Genomic DNA, 9975 nt, shown 5'->3' with positions numbered 1-9975 from the left:
TTCATGTTTATTTAATATATAGTTCAGTGTTTATTCATACATGTTGCTGACTCCATATTGACTCAATGTACTCACCACTAATAAAAAACACAGAAAATGGAATCGATGAGACATATTACCAAACTCAAAGCTTATGAGAAATAAATAATTTAAGAATAGAGCGAGCAGCATAACGTTAAACATAATAGTCTTTGAGGGCATTGTCCCCAATTCAGTAAATATTTTGACTTGTTAATGTGAACTACGTTAAATATTTAAAACTGTACAGGGTAAAAACTTGTTCTATTTAATTTTAATTCAAACTCGATTAGAAACGGATGATGGAATCATAAAACAGACATGTTTTATTAGTATGGCATCCGAATCGTAAGGGCGTGCTTAGCGGAGCAGCTTGCTTTTCCATCTTCGCAAAATCATGCTGATATTTACTGGATTCTCTTTAATTTATGTGAGTCAGTGATTCTCCTATATTTCATGTTTGGGAGTATGATGCCTAATTTATATCCTGGACTGAAAATTTTGAAGTCAAAAAAAGAGAAGATTGTGAATATAAACCTTATAGTTGTCTAAGCAACGTGGAAATACTCTTGGAAAAAATACAACATTGTTGTCCAGAATTTCATTTGCACTTGGAAACCCAAAAACTGCCGGGATTATCTTTAGAGAGAGAAAGAGAAAAAAAGTTGACCTCACATCATTGAAACATTTATTTGTCTTCACTGTAGCTTGTCTAAGTCGAAGTTAATGATTTTGATGCGATTTTCAGTTTAAGTACGACATTTCTTTCGCATGTCCTACATGAGTATTTTAGGGTCGACATATGAAAATTCTAAATTTCTATTTCACAACCGCAATGAAAGGAAAAAAAATCTAACTTTAGGTTCAGTTGAATAATTTATCAAGTAAGCATCAGTATATCGTTATATATTTAATATACAGAAAATGTTCCATTGCCAGATCAGTTCAAAATTTCATTCTATTGGTTAACTGAAGAGAATGTGCCATTATTTCCTCTTGGTAAGAGTTCGTTTGTCATGAAGGGTTAAAAAGATAACGTTCTGTGACGAATTCCTTTGGTATTTTAGAAGTCATAAGCATTCACTTCATGGTGTGTTTCAGGTGTTGCAGCTGTCGGCTAATATGGCGCTCGCATCTGATGACTTGAAGATTAAACTTACAATAACGACGCACCAACCTCTAATACCAGGGTAAGTCTGCTTTGGGACGGAAACATGTTAATGTTTGGGAGGGTAACACGGGGAAGAATCTAGAAAACCACTCAAAGCTTTCCCAGGGATTGCTCTAAGGGGAGGAGTGGGGAGGGGGAGGTTTCGTTGCACACAAAGCATTTAAAAATGAAGGCCCAGTTGTTCTAAGGGTGAATAACAATATTCAACGGATAAATCACCATTCAGCCCAAGAGGAGGGTCTCGATGGGGTTAACCATCAACCGTCAAACAGCTAAAATTTAAACCGTCAATCGTCAAAAATGAAATATTTCAACGTCAACCGTCAAATAAGCAAGGCAAAGTTGGCCGTCAAATGTCTCAGATATCCTAAATTAGAACTAAACGATTGCCTTGATTGGGGTAAAATTCTGTTTATAAATAAAAGTTTTGATATATCACAAAAATACAAAAATATATCACAGAGACCCTTCAAGAACAAACTATAATGGCCGACCAGAGCTCGAACCCAGATCTTTCTCGACGCGGAGTACAACGCGCAACTGTTCGGCCGGCGCGTTCATCCACGTCCCTTATGGTAGTGAGTCTAGTGAATGATTTCATGATCCATTCAGGATATCCACATGTTTACTTATTATATTCCATTTCTTTAATCATTATCAAAAGAAATGAAGCTCTTCTTCACGTGGACTGTCAAAACGCAACTGTTCAGAAAGAAGCCATCCAATCTATGAACATGAAATTCCTTTTACCGTATTTCCTGCAATTTAAGAGTATCACCAGCTCAGCCGGATATAGTGAACCATCTTCGTATCGTAACGACGACGGTCAGCTGATTATAGAGGTGAGCACTCAGTGAATATCTGAGCCTCTATATGAGCCCATATATTTTGACTCCTCTTCGTATAAAAAATGCCTTGTAGGCGAGTGCTAGAGGGGAAATTGTTGTATTGTTCAGTTACGTAACTATTTGAATATTTTTTATGGCTCTAGCTTGGTAAATGAGATAGCTCGCCTTCTCATATTAACACTAGAAAATGTTTAGAGAGAATTGTTGTGTTATTTCGCTGAGAGAACGGCAATCAGGAAAAGTTATTAAAGTTACACTAGAAAGGCTTAGAAAAGGATGACGTTTTTGTGGATTGTTCGATCTCTGTCCCGTGGGATTGGAACTGGGGATGCTGGCCTTAGATGTTTAAAGATATCCCTCTAACATATGTAAACTTACTATATCATTTAAACTTGATGATGATTTCAAACAAACGAAAATAACATAACTTTATATTATTCCAAGTTTGCCTCTCCGAAAAATACTGACTACATTAGCCTCGACATCAGTCTCTTTGTGATGAGACAAAGCCTGGTGCCCAGTGGAAGTGGGAGTACCTCAGCAGTTCACGTGGATGTCAGTTATCAAAGAGGACGTCGAGAGTGTTCTCAGACACTCAAGACGTACAGAGATGTTGAATTATTGGTTTATCACCCAGGTAAGATCGTCCCCGAGCAGTAAAGGCTCGCCTTCATTTCATTTAGCGGAGTATACTGCTCCCACAAGCATCCACCTGTACAGAGTCAAAGCCTATTTTTTCACTCCTTTGATTGGTTATAGAATGAGTTGCACGATAAGATTTGGCGAGACAATAAGCTTTATCCTTAAAATTAGAGAGAAATGTTTCTCCATCTCGTCAGGAGCGTGGGACACAGGAAAAAGTCCTGAGTGCCCACGATGAATCGAGCCTTAGACCATCGGATTCCGTACTCCGATGATCTACCCCCGACCTACAGACGTACTTGAATTGGACCATTACGAGGTTTATATCTGACATGATCATTTCTTATTACCAAGCTCAGAAACCTATCATCCTTCTCATTCTCTTTATCGCCGTAGTCAGTGTGTTCAGTTTTTGTTGTTGTCTGTGTGTGTGTGTGTGTGTGTGTGTGTATTGTAAATTTAACAAATCCAAAGTGGTTTAGCGTGGTCTGTATTCTTATCGATGACGAAACCATCATTACAATGGTCAAATTGTCGTGGACTCTTGATCACGAGGCGCAGCTAAGTGAGTCTGCAAAAAAAATTTGAGCGTTGCTTGTACTCTCGTCGACAACTGCAAATTGGCCAATCAGAATGCAACATTACTGCTAATTGTGGTAAAATTAATTTTATTTTAACTGGCGCAGAAATTAAAAGCAACAAACTGATTAAATGGTAACCATGAGATTGAAATCACTATCTCTGGTTTCATCTCCTCAGTTTGTCAAGATTTCGGTCCATTGGGAATAAGCAATGGACACGTGAAAGAAAGCCAGTTGAGTGTTTCCTCTCTGTTTCAAACAAATTCGTGGACAGGAGGCCACGAACCATATGGTGTTGGCTTACATGCGGAGGAGTATTGGGTACCAGCTCGAGGTTTACCTTCATACGATAGACAGCAATATGTCCAAGTGGACTTCAGAGAAGTGAAACGTATTGAAATGGTAAGACAAAACTGAAATGAAACATAGAAAAATAATCTGGTACTTAAAAAAATGTTTCTATACCAAATGAACATCTAGTCATGGTCTGACCCAACAAAGCTAGTTAAGCTGGCGTTTGATCTCTCAAAGGAAGTTATTTCATAAGATAAAAATCGGTCTCAGTTTAAATGCCTAAGCCACGGAAACATCTAGAAGAGCAAAGAACTAAATCAAAACAAACATAGAATAGAAACAAAAAGGAAAAGAATGAACAAATATTAGCTGCCAACAACAAAAACAACAACGAAGGGACAAATATTTTAATAAGTTTTCTGGGCCCTTTTCGAGTAGCCTTAAAGTGTGCCTGTGGCTTGTCAACATTTTGTCTTGCCAGGTTTCTGCACAGGGTCATCCTGAAGCAAAGTCCCCCATTCGATCCTTGCAGTTTAGTGTAAGCAATGAAGGATATCAATGGAAAGACTACAATGGAAAGAACGTAGAGGTACAACAACGTAAAACAAACTTTGGGTTGGCTACGGAAAATGACAATTTTCACATAATAAACGAAAATCAGTGTTGTGTTTGTTAGGCATTCAAACGTCATTTATCATTTTCTACCCCTCCCTCCCTCATTACATGTATTTCTCACGATCGTCCCATTTTGGCCTTCTTTCTGACATCTTCCCGGGTCAGCAAAATTAAAAGAGTTGTGTGAGTAGATAAAACACTTAAGGAAGAATGTATATTTTGAACTATTTTGACATACACAATAAAAGAAATTTCTTAAATTTGTTAAATTTCTTACTAAGCTAAAAACTCGCCGTTTTTATTAATCCAATGACAGTTTCAGTTTTTGATTTACGCACTTTATGTTTGCATCTCAGTTTTACTTCACAACTGGTGATTTGGAAAACCCGAGAAATATGCTGATCACAGCCCTTTTGAAGATGCCATTAGAAGCACGTTGGCTCAGAATCAGTCCAAGATTTTCTGATGGATTTTTCGGGCTCAGATTCGAAGTCTATGGCTGTTCAGTGGAAAACCAGCCCATTCTTTATGAGGGTAAAATCCAAAATAATTCTAAGGGGGCAAGTTTCTGAATTTGATGGAGGTATTACGAGATAATTTCGTTTGAACTGCATGAGATGATATTGTAAATTTGCGACCGTAAAGAAAACTCCTTCAGAGCCCAACACTTTTGAAATTTTAACCCTTCCTAATCATTCTAAGCAACATGTGACATTCTGCAGCCTTTCCCAATATCTAGACAGTTCGGAAAGCTGTAAAACTCACGAGAATAAAAATATCCCCACAGTATCAACGAACGTTTTGCATTCATCTAACTTATTTTTCTGTTTATTTTTTTAATTTTTTATTTTATGTAACCATGTTGCCACCGATAGCATACCTCCATCTTTCTATTTATAACCACACGCAACCCATGATTCCTCCATTTACTATGGCGAAGGGTTGTCGGCCGAAATGTTAGCTTTGGAAGGTCTTCACGACTCAGTTCGGTTGATAAAACCACAGTACCTAATTTATCAGTCTGATAAGAGAATTTGAATTAGACAACTGAAAAAATATTTTTTTCTTAACTTAGATCCCCCATTAGGTGTAGAAACTGGAGAAATCACTGACCAGCAAATGAATTCATCCTCTGTAAATAGCAAGGATTGCCAAGCAGCAAAAGCCCGATTGAACCTGAAAATCAAACAGGGGGCCTGGTGCACACAGCACCCTCCCAGAGTTGAATGGCTTTCGGTAAACCTGATTACTAGTCACGAGATATCTGCGGTAAGCCAATCACATTGAAATTTGTGCATGTCTGATAACTTTGAGAGAAAGCTCTATTTAATATTTTTCCGGAAGTAAGTATGCCATATATATATATATATATATATATAACTAACTGCAGACAGTACTGTTTCGGCCTTCTGGGCCTCATCATATCTTATTTCATATTTAATAAGATATTCATATTTAAATATTATAAATATTTCAATATTAAATATGAAATATCTATATATCTTATTAACCAAGCGCAAGGGCCGTACTCGGAGAATATCGGCCCGAGGTCTTGACAGTATGGAGCGAGCGCAGCGAGGTCCGTACAAAAAGGACTGAGGGCCGATATTCTTCCAGTACGGTCCCGAGGAAGCTTGGTTAATAAGAGATTTATTTCACGACTGAAGTTCAAAGGGACACAAGTGCGGTATCATTCGGGACCATTCGGGACCATTCGGGACAGTGCCCGGTCCAATACTGAGAGAATATTGACCGGCGATAGAGCATTTTGATTGGTTGATTTTAGTTATTGGTCCTCTGACTTCCCGAGTCGTGTAATAAGTAGGGATAACATATGAGATATGATGGTATGTGAAGCAGAAAGCTTGAAGATCGCTGCCAAGTGAACATTGCTGAAAATTAAAAGGCTAAAGACAACGAATCCCGTGTGTGGTAGACGTTATTGGATATCTTCCATTCTACACCCTATCCTCATGCTTCGGCACGGAAGTAAACTTAATAGAGCGCGCCTTCAAAGCTTAGATTAGGTGCAAGATTTGAGAATCAATCAAAAACAAACAAAAGCAGTTAAATTAAAATAAAAGAAAATAAAATACGACTATCTAAAACAAGAAAACCAAAAAAAAAAAAAAAAACAAATCAACAAAAACAGACAAAACATAGACGAAAATTGATAAAACCAAAGAAAAGACAAATAAAAAACAATACAGAGCGAATGAAAGCAAACCATTCATTGTAAATGAACACACCACTTGGGATGCTAAGTTACTTGGCATCCAAACAGCTTTTACAGAAACATCATTCGATCATTAGCATGATAATTATTAGTACTTGATGCACAAGTTACTTCTGTTCAAGCAGGTGTCCACGCAGTGCAGATATCTCATGAAGCATCATACAGAGGGCATAGTGTTCTGTGTGACGTCATATCGCTTAAAATACATAACTGAAAGTGGCAGTTTATGGAAATCCTACACGGAAAATGGGAATGACAAGGTACTCAGGACGGGACCTTTTTAAAAAATGGATTCGCACTTAGGAAGCGGTCATTACTTATCGCACTTACTACATTTACCTGATTTACCTGATTTACCTTTACTACTGTAATATTTTGTACCCTTCCCCCCTCACCTTGGCAGTTAATTAGCAGTCAATTTTCTATTGTCTCCTCTTTCTAATCTCCAGCGACGACTGATCCCCATCTGTTTCCCCAGGGAAACTTATGAAAAAATTACCTCCCCTTCTTCCCTCACCCTCAGTCGGTATATTTAACAATTATTCGCCGAAGGCGAGGTGAGTATCGTAGAATAATCCCCGATCGCGCCAGACGAAGTCGAGGGGATTATTCGACAATATTCACTAAACCTGAAGCGAATAATTGCTTTAGTATAATTTCAGAGCTGAACAACAGAGAAATTCTAAAATCATAACATTTTAGTAACATTTATCAACATTCTATTTTAACATTTTATATAAACTGCGTGGAGCGGTTTATACAGCGCCATATAAGTTACCGCTCGACCAATCAGATTGTTGGAAACTCTTTGCTCAGTTCTGAAATTATACTAAGGGTATATAGTGACTGGGCCCTTTGGGCCCCTTCTATTGTGATGACAAAATGCCACTCGATTTCGATTTGTCTTCAAGTTTTGTGCAACTTGTGACCCCAATAAGGAAGAGCGAAGAGTGGTCTGCCTTATTTATCCTGCAGGCTTATCTTTCTATTGCAGACATTTCTTGGAAACTTTCAAAGGTATTCTATGGTCAAACATCACTTTATCAGGCCAATCCATGGTGTAACGATAATTTTCGCCGTTCACACGAAAATTGGTAATAAATTTTGTATGCGAGTGGAACTGTACGGAAGAAAAGAAAAATCTTTTGGTGAGTATCTTAACAAGACGAAATCAAATCTGTACTTCCTCATGTCCAGTCCTGCCAAGTTTTTTTTTTTTTTTCAAGTGATAAGGCGAGGGAAAGGTCTAGAAGGAAGAAGTTGTTGGCCGAACTGCAGCATAAAAAGAAAAAAAAATAAAGTTGTTAAACATGACTAAAGGTTGGAGTAATGAGATGGCAGGGTAAGTGAAGCAAGAGCGAAAAAAGCCACAAGGAAGGATCGGGAAGAAAAGAAAGTGATTTCTCGCAATGTAACGATAATGTGCATTACCTTTGTCATTCAGTTTCTGAACAAAATGCCTCCCACAACCACTTTATTACAATATCTGTCGATATTCCTCAATATCGAACTTTTAAGTTGCTGTATTTCTTCCAAAGCTCATGCTAAACATGAAAGTGCTGTCCTCTACGAAAAAATGTCAAGTTCTTGACTCTAGCGTTTTTTTTCTCCCAACAGATAGACCCTTGATATTTTCCAGAGCTTTCCTTGTGGACACGCGTTCGAACCGTCTGTTTGTTTGCAATACTGAGATTTCAAGGTAAAAAGCATGGAATGGCGGGTATGATGACCCTTTCAAAATATCCTTCTTTGCCTCGCTTTGGAGAGAAGGTTCCTTTTTTAATGTATTGAGGAGGCCAGGAAGGCTAGGTGACATGAAAATTTGCGCAATGAAATAACGAGCAAGCGGTTTCTATCGGGTGATTAGAATCAGTCATTACAAAATCTGGAGTGAATAATCTTATTCTGATTCGCTACTATGGTTGAAGGCGCTACTTATTTTGAAGATTAGCCCACCAGGGATCAACGTTGTCAGGTTTTATTTATACTAGAGTGAGCACGGCTCGTTACATCCGTGGTTACGTCGTAGTCAACTGAAAATTAAATAATTTCGGGATACATTATTATTTACAATATTCTTAGTCGAAGCGACAAACAGTTTCGTAACTTACAATTTGTGTTTCTGAGTAGTTGGATCCCTTGATTCGCTATCTGGACGCTTTATCTTGATACTTGCGTTTACGACCGTTGATGACCAGCCTCGAATGTTGTTACAGCATAAATTGTTTATTTTAAATGATAAGTCACCTGACCTAATTTTCCCGCCACGCGAAGTCGAGGCGAATGCGCAATTACGATAATTAATTCTAATTCTTTACTACGCGCTCCACTGAACATGCAAATCATATTCAGTGTTTTTTTTTTTTGTGTTTTTTGTTTTATAAATTTAGTGCCTGTTTCAAACTTAGCAACAAGACAATTTCGTGTTTTCATTTCATTTTGTTTATAATCACATACTGTTAGGCCGCCCACTGAGGTCACTGTCTATTATGGAATAGATGGCGAGTGGCGTAGCCAATAAGACTGCAGCTTTTATAAAAGAGAACTTGCAGATTTATACTTTCAAAAGAATAACAAATAAAAATCAGGTCCACCATTTATAAAAGAGATTCATGTAGACCGGCAACCAAGTTTTGCATGCATTCATGCTAAGTTACATACAAACCACAGTATTTGCAACAGATAACCGAAATGCATTCATTTCAGTTGCCCGTTGTCAAGCATACTTAGAATATTAACGATTTTTAGAATATTAATTATTTTTAGAATATTTTTCACTACTGACAAAACACTAACTCTCAGGAGAGAACATACTTGCTTCCCAAGCTGTTCCACAAATATCTGAAATGGAGCTATTCCCTCTCTTTTCCAGGCAAAGGTCTCACTGTTATGTAACTACAAATGGGAAAACATGGACAGGTAGAAACAGAGTCATTCAAAATTTCTGCATATTAAGCTGATGACAGCTGTTAGGTTTATTTGTCACGGACGCATGCAGAAAATTGTTTTTGATCTTTGAACGACTAATCTGAAGTTTTAAAATAAGATATTTCCGCTGTCTTTCAACATACTGACTGAAAATGCTTGTTTTCTAGGGAAAGAAATGATTTTTTAAAACTAGTAAACGTATCCCTCTATGGCAGAGTTTACTCAATACCAATTATTAAGATTTTTCGCCGGAGTTTGTTATCAGAGGGGAGACTCTGTCAGCTGTAATTAAGAGGACTTCTTCCGCTGGAACAAAATTAATTTATCAAAAGTCATGTTTAAGTTAAATTTGATGGTGTGAGTTGCAATGCCGTAATTACTGTGAGAAAATATGGGAACAGATAACGACTAAAATTCTATGCCCCCTTGTAATAGATTGTGCGACGATCGACGGTTACCACTACTTTATCTGAGAAGGATCCCCTTAGGGCAAACAAAGAATTTTCTTTTCATGAAGATAGCGAAATCATATGACGTCATACTATTCAAAATGGCGCCTAATGGGAAATTTCAAACATCAAGGTTGCTTGTATTGGTTTCAAGTTTTGGTAAATATTTTCTTTTTTATATGTGTTGAAAAAT

At 37.6% G+C, this 9975-nt stretch overlaps 2 protein-coding genes across 2 annotated transcripts in view; both read left to right on the top strand.

The window, feature by feature from the left end:
* The window catches only part of LOC111346825 (uncharacterized), a 551029-nt gene that overhangs the window by 220122 nt on the left and 320932 nt on the right, over positions 1-9975 (top strand).
* LOC111342149 (uncharacterized) overlaps positions 298-9975 on the top strand; it is a 26498-nt gene continuing 16820 nt past the window's right edge. The window contains exons 1-12 of the mRNA XM_022949197.2: positions 298-448; positions 1120-1208; positions 1854-2031; positions 2482-2674; positions 3439-3662; positions 4036-4143; positions 4526-4703; positions 5245-5438; positions 6531-6665; positions 7400-7553; positions 8023-8104; positions 9278-9324. Of these exons, the coding sequence (XP_022804932.2) occupies positions 416-448; positions 1120-1208; positions 1854-2031; positions 2482-2674; positions 3439-3662; positions 4036-4143; positions 4526-4703; positions 5245-5438; positions 6531-6665; positions 7400-7553; positions 8023-8104; positions 9278-9324 (1615 nt within the window). The 5' untranslated portion in view covers positions 298-415. The remainder of the gene's footprint in view (positions 449-1119; positions 1209-1853; positions 2032-2481; positions 2675-3438; positions 3663-4035; positions 4144-4525; positions 4704-5244; positions 5439-6530; positions 6666-7399; positions 7554-8022; positions 8105-9277; positions 9325-9975) is intronic.

The sequence above is a fragment of the Stylophora pistillata genome, chromosome 2 (genome assembly GCF_964205215.1).
Source record: "Stylophora pistillata chromosome 2, jaStyPist1.2, whole genome shotgun sequence".
Classification (NCBI taxonomy): domain Eukaryota; kingdom Metazoa; phylum Cnidaria; class Anthozoa; order Scleractinia; family Pocilloporidae; genus Stylophora; species Stylophora pistillata.
Note: the sequence above shows the minus strand (reverse complement) of the source record. Positions and strands in the feature narration are given on the sequence as shown.